This window comes from Macrotis lagotis, chromosome 7, assembly GCF_037893015.1.
Source record: "Macrotis lagotis isolate mMagLag1 chromosome 7, bilby.v1.9.chrom.fasta, whole genome shotgun sequence".
Classification (NCBI taxonomy): domain Eukaryota; kingdom Metazoa; phylum Chordata; class Mammalia; order Peramelemorphia; family Peramelidae; genus Macrotis; species Macrotis lagotis.
In genome coordinates, this window is record NC_133664.1 from 209,021,068 (window position 1) to 209,037,425 (window position 16,358).

The 16,358-nt window shown below is 37.7% G+C and overlaps 1 protein-coding gene across 1 annotated transcript in view; it reads right to left on the reverse strand.

Moving 5' to 3' along the window:
• The window catches only part of TEAD4 (TEA domain transcription factor 4), a 95,765-nt gene that overhangs the window by 53,581 nt on the left and 25,826 nt on the right, over positions 1–16,358 (reverse strand). The window contains exon 4 of the mRNA XM_074195324.1: positions 301–558. Within this exon, the coding sequence (XP_074051425.1) occupies positions 301–558 (258 nt within the window). The remainder of the gene's footprint in view (positions 1–300; positions 559–16,358) is intronic.

Consider the following 16,358-nt stretch of genomic DNA (forward strand, 5'->3'; position numbering starts at 1 on the left):
AGGCAATTTTTTCTTAGGGTTTTTTTTTTTTTGACAAGGCAATGGGGCTTGCCCAAGGCCTCACAGCTAGGTGATTATTAAGTGTCTGAGGCTGGATTTGAACCCAGGTACTCCTGACTCCAGGGCCGGTACTCTATCCACTGCACCACCTAGCTGCCCCTAGGGGCAATATCTTTAAACTAAAATTTGCATTTCTTCCATTGTTGAGTATAAAGGGGAAAAAAAAATATTCCATACATACTAGGAACTTAATAAATGTTATCACCAATAGCAAATCCAGACCCATCTCTAACTCCTTACCATACATCTTTCCCTCATCTGATAAGATGATCTTGCGCCTGCCACAGGGTGGGTAGATGGCAAGGGCCTCCTGGAAGCTCTGCTCAATGTCAGGACTCCAAACACCCTCTGCATCATTGTCGATGGGTTTGTCCAAAGCCTCACTGCCCTCGGAGATGTTGCTCCCCTCAGGGGAGGTAGGAGAGCTCCACTCGTTGGAGGTAATGGTGCCGGCTAGGCCCTCCAAGGCTCTGCTTGGAGAAGGATCGGTTGGACCTGCTGGAATGGAGACCAAAGTGTTGGTTACCATAATGGCAAGTCTTTATATTGGAAAGATAGGGGAAGCAAGGTATCAAGTTAGGAAAGAGCACATACATGTAAGCTATATGTTAACCAAATAATCTGGTCTAGGGGGGATATGGGAAGAACTGTCAAAACTTATATAATGAAGGTTTTTTTAAAAAGGGATAAATAGGGAAATGGAACTAGGGCTGAGGGGAGCTGGTTCTCAGGGGTGAAAAGAAAAAAGCTGGGAGATAAAACTCAAAGGTAAAGAATGGAGCAAACAGAGATCTCAGTTCATTCTAAAAGCAGTGCGAATTATGTGAAAATGTTATTCTCCTTATTGAGTTTCTAGGTACAAAATTTTTTGTAATAGAACTACATAGCAAGCATCGGTAGACTTTTCTCCAATGGGTAGAGTAGGACTTGCTGATTCAACCAGAGCCTAAAATGCTTTACATGCTGATCCTGCCATTGCCACTAACAGGCTTTCCAAATTGAAACAATCTCAAATAGGTTGCTCTGCCCATCCTTCCCCAAAACATTAATTCTTTCTACAAATTTCCTGACAAATGGTTGTCAACCTCTGCTTCTAGAACTTCATTTATGGGGGAATCAAATTTTCCAATCTGATTCAGATACCACTGCTTTGTTGAGCATTAGAGAAGAAGTGACGTGTTAGACTATACACTGTAGAAAGTTAAATATTACATATTGTCTCCAGGCTCTCCATCAACCCCTAGTGTCTTCCTGTCCTCATCTATTGAATAGGTGGACCTTGTAATGAACAGAGTGGTCCTTTGTGAAACCTTAGTGTGTCAGGATACATTATTCTGATTTTCATAGTGCTAGAAACATTTTTATTTACCTGTCTAGTGTTTTCAGGCTTATACCTTGATCAAAAAGAGAGGAAGTTAGTTAATTAAGTGATGCTATGGTAAAGCACCCAGAACCCACTATCAGAAGAAGGCTTCATGATTGACTCATAGTTAATCTAGAGAAAGGAGGAATCAGTTCCCACTACTCTGCCCAGAATAAATTTCAAAATAGACTGAAAGGTAAGGAATGTTATGGGAGGGAAGGTGTCATAATCTCCTGAGGTGATATGAAAGTCTGAATGTGGTAGCCTGAGGCTTATGAGCCAAAAAAATCAAAGAAGTCAAACTAGGTCTGGAAAATGTTAAAGATTTAATTGAAGGGCAGCTAGGTGGCACAGTGGATAGAGCACTGGCCCTGAAGTCAGGAGTACCTGAGTTCAAATCTGACCTCAGACACTTAATAATTACCTAGCTGTGTGGCCTTGGGCAAGCCACTTAACCCCATTTGCCTTACAAAAAAACTTAAATAAAAATAAAAAAGATTTAATTGAAACATTAATTAATTAATTAGGAATGAGGATTAGGATTTTCCTCTATCCTGGCATACTATTTCTGAATTTACATTTTCTTTTTTTTAAAGAACCTCTAAAAATATGACTTTGTGAAGACAAGGTTCTATCTCAGAATCCATCTTTAAGATAAGTTCCTGCCCAAAAGGATTCCTCAGTTTTCTAAAACTATTCACTATCTTTCAGAAATCTCCATAAAGAAATCTCTGCTACTGTTTGAGAAGACAAAATTGTCCAAAGCAAGATGCTGTGATAGGAAGGGGAATCAGGGTCTGGAGAACACACTTCTATTTGAAAACTATCAAGACTAGAGAGCATAACCTGAGCCCAAAGGCATACCTGCCACAAACAAAGTAGGACAAGTTCCTGTACTGGAACAAAGTTAACAAATACTTACAAAAGCTCTCCTTGGTGGCCTTTTGCTTCAATTTTCTTGGGACTTTAATTGAAAGGGAAACTTAGGAAGTGAGGGAAAGGGATAGATTATGATCGCCATAAACAGATCTCTTTGTACATCCTCTGAAGCAAGTATAGCATTTGATAAACTCACCTCAAAACCCCCTGCAAAGAAGCTCCTATTTGACAACTCCTCCTATCTTCACATACTTTATCTACAGGTGTGTGTGTGTGTGTGTGTGTGTGTGTGTGTCTACAGAAAGAGGGTATAGGCTTGTTTGGCTAGCCCTCTCCTTCAATGAGGCAACATGATGACATGATGTAACAGATAAGGTACCAGATATGGAATTAGGAAGACCTGGGTTGACCTTCTGCCTCAGACACTGACAAACTATGAACCTGAACAAGTCAATTAACTTCTGTGGACCTTTGTCTACTCAATTATAAAATGAGGAAGGGGGTGAGACTCAATAGTGTCCAAGGTCCTTTCTAACTCTAACTCCATGATAATATGATTGTCTACAGCTCCACAAGTTAAGTTTCCCAAGGATCTGCCCCTTTTGTCCACTATCCCAGAAAAAGTAGGGCAGCAGGTCACCCAAGGCCCTGGGATCTATGACCAAATGGAGCTACTCCCAGTCTTCTCCTTACCAGCCAAGGTTCACTGAGGAGCAGCCTCAGCCCTACCCCCAGCCTGATCCCAAATAATCATTTGATAGCCTCTCCCTTGATTAGTTCTCAGAAGCCCAGCTACCATTCTCCTTGCATGGTAAATCTACAGAGGAGTCATTGCCTGGTAGACCATGGTAGAAGCACATGGTGTAAACTGATACCACCCTCCCCTCCATATGACTCTTCACCTCATCTCTCCCCTAGAGAGAGGCTATGTCTGTTTGTTTGTTTTTTCTCACTTTATCCAGTAGTCTTTGCCTAATAGTTAAGAAAATTTGGAAGGGGGGGAGGGAAACAGATGGTACTATTAAACCTAGGATCTAAAGCACTACCATCTAAAAGAAGCAGGACCATTTTGCTCCCCATCTGGAGTCTCCAGGACTGATCCTAGAAACCAGCAGCTCCACTTCTAGTCATTCTGAAGTCTTCCCTAAACACTGGAAATTACTCAAGCTAAATAAGATATGGATATATGGAATTGACATGTTTTTTAAGATAACCATTTCATAACCATAAGGTTTCTCTAGAAAGCTCTTTTCTCCAAAGATGGCCAGTTTAGAATCTTAGAAAATAGTTAATATAACTTATTAAAATACTTAATAGTCAAACATTTTCATTTTAAAGATGAGGAAACTGAGGTTAAATGTTTGGCCTAAGGTCAAATGGATAAACAGCCTGTCCTTGAATACCTCCTGAGGCAATCTTTTACACTTTTGGATAGTTCTAATTTTTGGGGAAGTTTTTTTCTTAAATTCATTCTAAATTTTCATCTTTGTAGTATATACCTTTTCTTCTAGTTCTTCCAAGCAGAAATAATAAATCTTAAAACTCCTTCCCCATGCTTGCCCCTTCAAATATTTGAAAAAGGCTATCATATCTCCCCCCCAACTTTTGTCTTCTATGGCCTACACATCCCCACTTCCACTTCCCCAGCTGAGCCTCCCACAGCATGACCTTGAGATTCCTCTACAACCCTCGGTAACCCTTCTCTGTATGTCCAACAACACCTATCTCTCCCATGTTCATCAATATCCAGTAGAATGTAAGCTTGGAGATACAGAGAGTAATGTAGATATAATATATTAAAACATAATATTTATATTTATTATATGCATAATTGATAAGTGTTTAATTTTCAAATCTAGATCATAGATCAGGACCTGGAAGAGAACTCAGAGGCCATCTAATCTAAATCCCACATTTCAAATACCATGAAACTGAGGCTCAATATCATAGAGACAGTTACATTAGAAGTGGATTCTTATGCCCAAAGGGCAACAAAAATGGGCATACCCTTTGATCAGCAATACCACTACTGAGTCTATACCCTGAAGAGATCATGAAAAAAGATAAAAACATCACTTGTACCAGGTGGCTAGGTGACAGAGTGGATAGAGCACCGGCCCTGGAGTCAGGAGTACCTGAGTTCAAATCCAGCCTCAGACACTTAATAATTACCTACCTGTGTAGCCTTGGGCAAGCCACTTAACCCCATTTGCCTTGCAAAAAAAAAAAAACCTAAAAAAAAATCACTTGTACAAAAATATTCATAGCAGCCCTGTTTGTGGTAGTAAAGAATTGGGGAACAGCTTAACGAACTGTGATATATGTACGTGATGGAACACTATTATTCTATTAGAAACCAGGAGGGATGGAAATTCAGGGAAGCCTGGAGGGATTTGCATGAACTGATGCTGAGTGAGATGAGCAGAACCAGAAAAACATCATACACCCTAACAGCAACATGGGGTGATGATCAGCATTAATGGACTTGCTCATTCCATCAGTGCAACAGTCAGGCACAATTTTGGGGGTATCTGTGATGGAGAATGCCATCTGTATCCAGAGAAAGAATCGTGGAGTTTGAACAAAGACCAAAGACTATTCCCTTTAATAAAAAAAAAAACACATTATCTTATTATGTACTTTTGCTATCTCTTATACTTTATTTTTCTTCCTTAAGGATAGGATTTTCTCTCTCATCACATTCAACTTAGATCAGTGCATACCATGGAAACATTGTAAAAACTAACAGACTGTCTTCTGCGGGGGGGGAGCAAGATTAGAGGAAAAATTGTAAAATTCAAAATAAATAAAATCTTTCTTTAAAAAAAAGTAGATTGGGGCAGCTAGGTGGCACAGAAGATAGAGCACCAGACCTGGAGTCAGGAGTACCTGAGTTCAAATCCAGCTTCAGACACTTAATAATACTTAATAATTACCTAGATGTGTGGCCTTGGGCAAGCCACTTTAACCCCATTTGCCTTGCAAAAACCTAAAAAAAAAAAAAGCACAGATTCCTTTCTGGCAAAGACTTTTGTATTCATATTCCTATAGTTGGAACATAGTTGAAAGAATGCCTGTTGATTGACTTATTTTAAATTTATGGAATTGATTTTTAACAAATATGAGACATTTCATTTATTCCTTTACATTTCATCTTATTAGATTTCATGAAATCTTCTTTCGGGTTCTTTTTGGAACCTTAAATCTTTCATCCATTGTGTTAGCAATCCCACTTAGGTTTACATCAATCAGAAATTTGATAAACATACCATTCATGTCATGTCATGTCATTGATAGGACAGACTTTCTCAAATGCTTTGCTAAATCCTAGGTAAGTTATATCTAAAACATCCTTCTCCTATATCAGTCCAATAATCCTGTCAAATTAAGGTTAGTTTGATATCATCTCTTATTAATGATGACATGGTGGTTCTTTGGGATCACTATTCCTTTTCTTAGTTATTCAATTAACTATCACTTAAATATATTTTCATATTTTCCCAGGAATTGAAGTGAAGCCCACTGGTAATAGTTAGCAAGTTCCCCTAATAGGACAATTGTCCTTCTTTGGTCCTGTATTCTCCTCGCTGTTCTACAGAATCTTCCCAAGACTGCTAATGGTGGCCCTACAGCTACTTTAGTACCCAGGGATGTTGTTGAACTGTACCTCATGACTTGAATTCATTAAGGACAGTGAAATACTCTTATCTCCCTAATTATCTTGAGCTTCAGCTCTCTGTTAAGTCATTTTGGTTCTTCCATTTTAGTCCAGAGATGGTTCTCCTCCACCAAGGAAACAAGAAAAACAAGATTTGAGCTCCTCTGCATTACACCATATCCTATCATCCCATCACACTAAGCAGTCAACCTCTCCTTTCTTTGGTCTTCTTTTCTCCAATATTAATTTTTAAAAAACCAACCACTTTTCGTCGTACTAAGTTGTCTCTACCAGCCTCAGCTCACTCTCAAACAACAATCCTCATACCCTTCTTACAGGACCATAAAAACCTTTTTTATTTATCCTCCATTAACTGACTTTGTTTCTATTATCTATACAGGTCTCTTAAAAAATCTCTTCATCCACAGGATCTCTTCTAAAAATTCTCCCTTTTGGTAAAAACATCACTTGTACAAAAATATTCATAGCAGCCCTGTTTGTGGTGCAAAGAATTGGAAATCAAGTAAATGTCCTTCAACTGGCTTAGCAAATTGTGGTATATGTATGTCATGGAACACTATTGTTCTATTAGAAACCAGGAGGGGCTGGAACTCAGGGAAGCCTGGAGGGTTTTGCATGAACTGATGCTGAGTGAGATGAGCAGAACCAGAAAAGCACTGTACACCCTAACAGCAACATAGGGGTGATGTTCAACCTTGAAGGACTCATTCATTCCATCAGTGCAACAATTGGGGACAATTTTGGGCTTTCTGCAATGGAGAGTGCCATCTGTATCCAGATAACGAGCCATGGAGTTTGAACAAAGTGCAAAAACTATTCCCTCTAATTTAGGGAAAAAAACAGATATCTTATTGTCTGATCTTGTTATCTCTTAGACTTTCTGTCTCTTCCTGAAGGATATGATTTCTCTCTCATCACACTCAATTTGGATCAATATACAACATGAAAACAAAGTAAAGACTGACAGATTGCTTTCCATGGGGGGGGGGGAAGTAAGATTGGGGGAAAAAATTATAACACTCACATATCTTTTTTTTTTTTGCAAGGCAAATGGGGGTTAAGTGGTTTGCCCAGGGCCACACAGCTAGGTAATTTATTAAGTGTCTGGGACCAGATTTGAACCCAGGTACTCCTGACTCCAAAGCTGGTGCTTTATCCACTATGCCATGTAGCCATCCCCATCACATAATATCTTTAATAAAAATAATAATAATAATAATAATAATAAATTCTCCCTTTTTCTCCTTCATGAAATTTGCTTTTATTGTTGGCTTCAGACATCAATTCTAAAAAGCTCCTGGAGCATCTTCTCCTGTAGAATTATAAGCCATTGGACCTTTCCTATCCCTTTCATGAATTTGATACCTACTCTTTAAAAAGATGAATATGACAAATTGCATGATTGTATGTATATCATTTATATCAAATTGCTTACGAACTCAGAGAAGGGAGGGAGAGAATTTGGAATGCAAATTTTTAAAAAACAAGCATTAAAATTGCTTTTATGTTCAATTAAGAAAAAATAAAATATTATTTTTAAAAATATAAGGTGTTTAATCAGAGTATATCCTGCTTTCCTCTTCTTCTCTTGTAACAAATCTAAGGTAGATATGTAACTTTCCTACAAAGTTTCCATTATTTCCACTCTAGCAACCAACCCTTCTTTATTGATAAAAATCAACTTATCCACTCAATTACACAAGCATAAGATTTAGGCAGCTAGCTGGTATAGTGGATTGAGTGACAGACCTGGAATGAGGATGACTTTTTCTCCCCCAGTTCAAATCTGGTCTCAGGGATTCATCTAAGCTCTTCTCCCTTTTTTCTGGTATTGAATATTCTGGTCCATACCTTCCTGGCCTTGGATACCACTCATTGTGACAACCCACTTCAGTGGACATCAGTGGAAAGGGGCACTGTCTAAGCTACTGGCCACAGCCAATTTCACAATGCCAACTAGTCTCTTGTGAACTGTTGAGTTTCATCCATGAATCTTAGTCTGGGGCTGATTGCAACTATTGCTTCCTCCTTATCTTCTATCTCCATGTTCTATTCCTGCTCTTCAACTCTAGTGTTCAGGTCTTTCAGTCCTCCCACCCAGTTAAGACATCCCCAGGCCCTTAAGACTTGAAGGACAAGGAATGGGGCTGGATATCTATTGAGATTAGGGTGTGTTGAAAGGGACTTGGTAGAGAGTTGCACAATCTAGAGATATGGTGTACTGAAACTGGACACCCAATCCCAGACCACTCTCTCAAGTTTCTGTCTATCCTCCCTAAGGCAATTTGCTCTCTCTGAAGGCAGACCCATATCCAGATGAACAATGCAAATAAGTATTTGAAGGTGCTAAGAAAAATATTTGGCCTTCCAGCAAACTTTCCCCACAGGCTTCCTCTGAAACTTTCCACTACAGAAAAGTCCCTTTTTGCTTTTCTCTCTGCCACCCTCATTCCTTCTAAGTCTCTCTAGAAGGGACTGCAGGACCTATATTTTTGTATAAAAAATGATTTTGAGGTTTTAAAAACTGGACTGGATTAGTAAATTCCATCTACATTTACCTATAATTCACTACTTTAACTTTAGTCTTAGACTAAGAAGGTTCCGCATCTGGAATAAGCTGGGTGGCTGAGTGGGTAGAGAGCTGAATTTGGAGTTAGCTTATACCTGAGTTCAAATCCTTCCTTAAATATTATTTATGACCACCACTACCCCTTCTCTAGTTTCTTCAACTGTAAAATGAAAATAATAATAGCACCTACTTCATAGGGTTGTTGTGATCTTCAACTTAGATAAGTGTTGTGAAGTACTTTGCAAATCTCAAACTGCTATATGATAGCTATCATTTTTATTATGTAGACCAGGGAATCTTCATCTGGGGTTCCTGAACTTATTTTTTTGAAAAATGTATTTTGAAACCTATATTTTAATATTATTGGTTTTGCTAGTAATCCCATGTATTTCATGCATTAAAAATATATTTTGAACTAAAATTTTCTTAATAAGTGTTAAAAATAAATTTAAAAAGAAAAAAGAAAATGATTTCAAGAATGGATTCATAGATGTTCCCAGACTTCCCCAGTGTCCACATAAAAAGCTTAAAAGCCCTTTTCTTTGTACATTAGTTCCATATGGAAAGTTCAGAAACTATACCTTCTTTAAAAGAAAATTTTATTTCATTTTTATCAATTACATGTAAAAACTTTTTTTAACATTTGTTTGTTTAAAATTTTGAGTTTCCCCTTCCTGAGAAGGCAAGCAATTTAATATAGGTTACACATGTGCAGTCATGCAAAACATATTTCCATAGTAGCCATGTTGTGAAAGAAAACAGACCAAAATAAAAAAAAAAGACAGAAACCAAAAAAAAGTAAATAAACTTTTAAAAAGTATAGTTCAATCTGCATTCCACTGTCAGTTCTTTCTCTAGAGGTAGATAGCATTTGAAAATTTGTATTTTTAATCAGGCATTTTTCAAAGTGGAAGCTTTATCTAGGAAATACTATTACTACTGAATATATTTATATATTACACAGTGTACTCTATAATCTTATGCATATTTTTGTTATCAAGGCAGAGATTGTTTTCCTCTTAAATTTGTAAATTATCATGGCACAGTGAATAGAGCATCAACTTTGGAGTCAGGAGGCCCTGAGTTCAAATCCAACCGCAGGCTCTTGATACATACTAGCTGTGTGACCTTGAGCAAAGCACTTAATCCCATTGCCCAACAAACAAAAAAAAATTTGTAAATTATCCACATACAGGGTGAGAGGACTGGTGAATGAAAAAAAACAAAATTCTGGCTAGTTTGGAGTTCTCCTAAATAAATAAAATATGATTTTTTAAAACCACTAATCTGAGAAGAGGTTCCTAGATTTTACCAGAATGTCAGAGGGGTCTAAAAACTCCTGATTTAGACAAAGACTAAAAATTATTTCTATAATATATAACCTACAACTTCCCTATGCAAATGATTCTACTTTCAGATACCCTGAATTATTCAGAAGTTTTCCTTATAACAGACCTAAATCTACTTTTGCAACTTTTTCCCATTGCTCCTGGTTCCTCCCCTCTTAGACAAATTTGTCTTTCACATGAAATACTTGAAGACAATCATCAGGTCCTTCCCTAAGTCTTCTCTTCTTTGGTCTAATTCCTTGTTCCTTCAGTCAATTTTCATAATACATAATCTAGAGACTTTTTTTTTTGGCCATTGTGGCTATCAACCTCTGTTTACCTTCAAGCTTTCTCAGTGAAGTCTGGGAAAGCTCTTGATTTAGAAAGGCCAAGTTCTTCCACTGTAAAAGCATCCTGGGCCATCACCAGTCATCTTGACTTTTGTCCTGTCAAGGAACTTCAGTGACTTAAATCCAGTTCAGCAAATCAAGACATCACCTTCATGATGTCATCCTCAAGAACAAAGGAACACCAACAACAACTTCTCAGTATCCTTTCTAATCCACAAATAATTCCCATCTCTACTTCAAAGAACCCTCAAAAAAAATCAAGCCTTTACTTTTAATTTCCTGGGTTCACTTGGAGAAAGAGTTTCACTGTTGAATGTCTTGGTCTTCTCATTTGTAAAATTAAGTTGGACCATATGATAATTATAAAGCAGATTTCTACCATTCACAAAGTGTTTTTCTAACAATCCATTGAGGTAAGGAGATCTCTTCCAGGTCTAAATTTCTATTTTATGGAAAAACACATAAAACCTGTAATTTTTTATTTACACAATACAAATGATTTTATTTTACTTAGATATTCTCAGTCAGTATCAGTGCCACAGTCTATTAAGTACTATCTTAGATAGAAGGTCCCAGGGGAAGAGGTCATATGTGCTTCCTTTTCAATAGTCACTTCCTCTCTTTTGAAAATAAGGGGGTTGGAGTAGATTATCACCAGGGTCCCTTTTGGCTAAAATGTAATGCTTCTGTGAATTTTAGAAGGTTGATGTCAAAGTGGGTCAGGAGGTAGAGATGGCTACCAAGTCCCAAAATACATCCCTGCCAACACTAAAATGCCATAGTGATTATATTTACACTATTATTGCTTCATTCCTTCATCCTTAGGTGAAAAATTATTACTCTTTTAAAATGCAAATTTCACTGGAAGGGTGTAAGTCATTGAGTTACTTAGTATGAATCAGTTTATCAGATTTTCATCTTCCCCAGTCCAGTGAGGGAAAGGTAAATGAAAGGAATGTAGAAGGACCAAGAAAGAGGAGATAGGAGAAACAATACTTTTAAGTCTCTCACAATTTTTACTAGAGAAGGAAGGGAGGGAGGGAGGGAGGGAGGAAGGAAGGAAGGAAGGAAGGAAGGAAGGAAGGAAGGAAGGAAGGAAGGAAGGAAGGAAGGAAGGAAGGAAGGAAAGATGGAAGGGAGAGGGGGAGGGAGAGAGGGAGGAAGGAAGGAAAGGAGAGAAACAAGCATATTATTCAGCAGTTTCAACTACGTCTGACACTTTGAACCCAGTTTGGGGTTTTCTTGACAAAGATACTGGAATGGTTTGCCATTTCCTTCTCCAGCTCATTTTACATTTGAGGAAACTGAGGCAAATAGAATTAAGTGATTTGCCTATTGTCAAGTGTCTGAGGCTAAACTTGAACTCAAGTCTTCCTAACTTCAGGCCCAGTACACTTATCTGCTTCACCACCAATCTGAGGAAAATAGGGCAGAAGGAAAATATCCGGATAGGAAGGAATTCCACAAGACAGAAGATAAGGTGACATGAGAGATGGACTAAGAGGGAGTAAAGAAGATATATAAAAAAAGACAGCTAGGTGAAGGTGGTCTGGCATATTTGGAAGTTTATTATAAGAAAGGGGCAAAGAAGCTCAGAGACTGTGATAAATGAAAAGATATAAGATCTCTAAAAGAATACAAAGCCCCAAACTAAATTAACCAACTGTCCTTGGGTGATCTGACCTACTTATCACCCACACCAGACACTCTACCCTTTCTCCCTAACAGAGGAAGATAACATCTGGAACCTCTCATCTCTTTAATCCATAACTACTCTGAAGAGGATGGAAAGTAACACCAAATGATACACAGCTCCTCCCAGGCAGCAACAGGACACTGAGATGAACAAGGTAGAACCTTAACCCAATGGGCTGTTTGATTTAGCATTAAGAGGACTTAGTGCTAGAAAGGATCCTAAAAATCCTATTATCTTCTTACCCTTTTGTTTTACAGATGAGAGGAATTGAACTACTTGAGGTTAAGAAATAGACCAGTCTCTAATGAATTAAGAAATAGGACCAATCTCTCCTCTTTATTATAGATAGACCTAAAATTTTCAAGGAAGTTATATGACAAATGCCAACGCACTTTTTTGCCTCTGCCGCACTTCCATGTTTTAATGTTTCCATTTTTTTTTTTAGATTTTTTGCAAAGCAAATGGGGTTAAGTGGCTTGCCCATGGCCACATGGGTAGGTAATTATTAAGTGTCTGAGGCTGGATTTGAACTCAGGTACTCCTGACTCCAAGGCCAGTGGTCTATCCACTGCGCCACCTAGCCACCCCTAATGTTTCCATTTTTGATCCAAATGAATGAGTGGGGAGGGTTGGCTGAGGTTTAGAACCTCAACATTATTAGCCTATTCCAGAGTAAGATAGATCTTGAGAGAAATTTCCAGATTAATCTCTCATTTCTCCCACCCCATGAACTCTGCTATATCTGGTCATTGATAACGATGATTCTTTTGTCATTAACTCCTTCCCAAATGTCTCCTCCCCAAATCCATCCATTCTTTAGTCACTTAGGGTAAACTGTCACCCTTTCTTATACTGTATTTAAATTCCTCTTAGAGCATTCCAAAGGAAACTTCACCAGAACCAGGAATTGGGCTCTGGAGCAATGGAATTATATTTGTTCCCTTGAGCTTATCCCATCTCTTTCCCCTAATTTTCATTCTCTCTCTCCCAACCACTGGCTTCTATTGCCTACAAATATGCCCAGATCTCCTCACTAAGCCTTTTTAAATTAAAAAAACCCTAACATTAATTTTCTCTATCTTACCCTTGATCTATCAGTTTATATTTCTCCTTCATTTTACAAACTCTTAGAAAAATAATTAACTCAATTATCTTAGAAAACATGGAAAGATTTGCACAAAATTAAGAGCAAAAATGAACAGAACCAAGAAAGAGTTGTATACAATAACAGCAATATTGTTTTGAGAAAACTTTGAGCAAATAAGTCATTTTGACTATCATAAATACCCAAATTAACTACAAAGGATATATGAAGGAAACACTCCTTTTCTGTCATTCATTTTTTCACTCTTTTACAATATGGGTTGTAACCATCACACTCAATGGAAAAGACTCACCAAAAGTTGGTGAGTTGCTAAATACTATTTATTGCTATTACCTGTCTTGATCCCTATGCAGCAATACCATTATTGAATACCCCCTCTTTCATACTCTCTCTCCTCCCTAGTTATGGTTCTCTTCTTACTTCTGACAATTTCCCTTCAGAAACCTTTCATCACCTACATCCTACCTCTAAAGGTTATAATTTACCCTACCTCTCATTTCAATAACAATTCTTTCTATACCACTTAAAGGTTTACAAAACACTTTCTTCACAACTCTGTGAGATAAGTGGTGTAATAGCTAGCATGAGGGGAGGGGGGTGTGTATCTGTGATTTCACTGCTCCAGGAGAACCTCATGAGGAAAATTCCTCTTTCTGATGCACAGCTGCAACTCTTCTGAAACTTGTCATCCTTGAGTGTTGCCTGGGGTTACATTGAGAGATTAAGAGATTTGCCAAGAAACACAGAACCAGTATAAATGTCAGAGATGAGACCTAAACCTGGGTCTTAGATCATCTCTGTCTGTGAGACCCTGCATAAGTCATCTAACCTCTGTTTGCCTCAGTTTCCTTAATTGTAAAATGAAAATAATAATATCACCTACCTTATAGATTTGTTGTGAAGAACACATGAGAAGCATAGTGCCCAACAAATATAAGGTGCTTAATAAAGTTTCATCTCCTTTCCAATATGGCACTCTGCATCTCTATAAAAGCTGAGATTTTGATAATACTTTGACATTTGCAAATATGTGCTTTACAGACACTGAATCTCACAACAACCCTGGAAAGTGCATGCTGCAGATAATGAAACTGAGGATTATAGTTGCTCAGATCCATACGATTGAAAACTGGAAAAAGAAGGATGTGGAACTTAAATTTTCTTAACTCTAAGTCAAACCTTCTTCATTATCTGTAGTTATACTTTTCATTACCCTTTACTTCTGGATACTCTCTCTAATTTTTGTAATGCTGCTCTTTTTTTTTTAATTAACAGATATCTATTTTCTCTTACTCCCAACTTCTGAGATCACTAGATAAAGTCAAACAAAATCTTTAACATGTATAATGCAGGAAAGCAAATTCTCTCCATTGGTTGTATGCAAAAAAATATGACTCATTCTGTACTTTGAGTCCATAGACTCTATTAGGATGAATCATGAATGGTCACTGCATTTGATTAGAGTTCTTATAGCTTTCAAAATTGTCTATTGTTATATTACAAATTGTTCCTTTTGGTTCTGCTTACTTCACTCTTCATTAGTACATGTTTCCCCATGTCCCCTTTAAATCACCTGATTCTTCATTTCTTAAATCACAACTTAAATCACAAATATTCTACAATATTTATATACTACAATTTGTTCAATCATTCTCCAGTTGGTGGGTGTCTCCTTAGTTTCTAGTGCTTTGCCACTAAAATAAAACAAATACTACAGACTTGTTTTGTAGAGAACCTTTTTTCTTTTTATTTGATCTAGGGGCCTGGAAGTGGTAATAGTTAAGTAAGTTTTATTCTATTACTCTAAATTACTTTCCAGAATGGTTAAACCCATTGCTCCATTGGTCATCTCTTCCAACAGTGTTTCAATATTTTTCTACAACCCTTCCAGTATTTATTATTTTCTTTTATTGGGGGGGTGTCATCCTTTCCAGTCCAATAGGCTTGAGATGAACTTCATAATGTTAATTTGCATTTCTTGTCTCTCCCAGTTCTCATCACTCCTGATCAGTCAGTTTCCTGGAAAGTAAGATCCTTGCTGGATCTTACTCTAGGTCATGACCACCAACAAGCATCATCCCTAAAGGTCTCTCCATGACCCTCTTCTTTAATCTTTCTCCATACTATTGACTGGTAGAGTAATAAATTCCCATGGGTTCAATTATTATCTCTATGCAAATGATTCTTAGATCTATTTAGATAGCTCTCTCCTAAACTCCAGTCTTATATAACAGGACATCTAGAACTGATTTCTCATAGACATTTCAAAATTAACATGGTTAAAATAGAATCTTTTCCCCAAACCCTCCTCTCTTCCAAACCTTCCTGTTATCAGCAATAGCACTAACATCCTCCCAGTCATCTAATTTTACTGTCATCCTCAACTTCTCATTTGCACTCATCCCATGTATAAAATATGCTGCTGAGTCTTGCCATATCTAATCCTCCAGTAGTTGGTCTCTCTACCTTAAATCTCTCCCCACTCCATTCCACTCAGCTACCAAAATGATCTTTCTAAAGAGCAAGTTTGATTATGTCATACCCCTATCCCTACTCAATAAACTCCAGTTTAACCCCAAGAAAAACCTTCAACAACCTAGCCCCCTATATTTCCAATCAGTTTACAATTTAACCCTTTCCATGTACTCTTAAAATTCATCAGCACTAGTTGTCTAGCTATTCCTCACACACCATGTCTCAGCTCTGTATCTTTTCTTTGGCTCTTCCTCATGCCTGAAATCTCCTTCCTTGCCTCCACCTTCTGGTTCCCTGGTTTCCTTCAAGATGGACCTTAAATGGGGCAGCTAGGTGGCACAGTGGATAGAGCACTGGCCTTGGAGTCAGGACAATCTGAGTTCAAATCCAACGTCAGACACTAAATAATTACTAACTGTGTGATCTTGGGCAAGTCACTTAACCCCATTGCCTTGCAAAAAAAAAAAGATGGAGCTCAAATTTCACCCTCTGTAAAGGGACCTTTCCCAGTCCACAGGGACTCCTTCACCTTTGACTGCTAGTGCCTACCATAATCTCTGAGGTTCCCTCCCAATTATACTGTACATATCTTATTTGTACGTTGGTATTTTCATGTTGTTTCCCCAATTTTAATGTGAGCTTCCAGAGACCAAGAACCATCTACTTGACTTTCTTTATACCTTCAATACATAACATCGCATATAGAGAGCACATCTGTTATTGTTCAGTTGTTTCAGTCATGTCCAACTCTTTGTGACACCATTTTAGGGTTTTCTTGATAAAGAAACTGAAATGATTTGCTATTTTTTCCTCCAGGTCACATGACAGATGAAGAAACTTGGGCAAAATGAGTC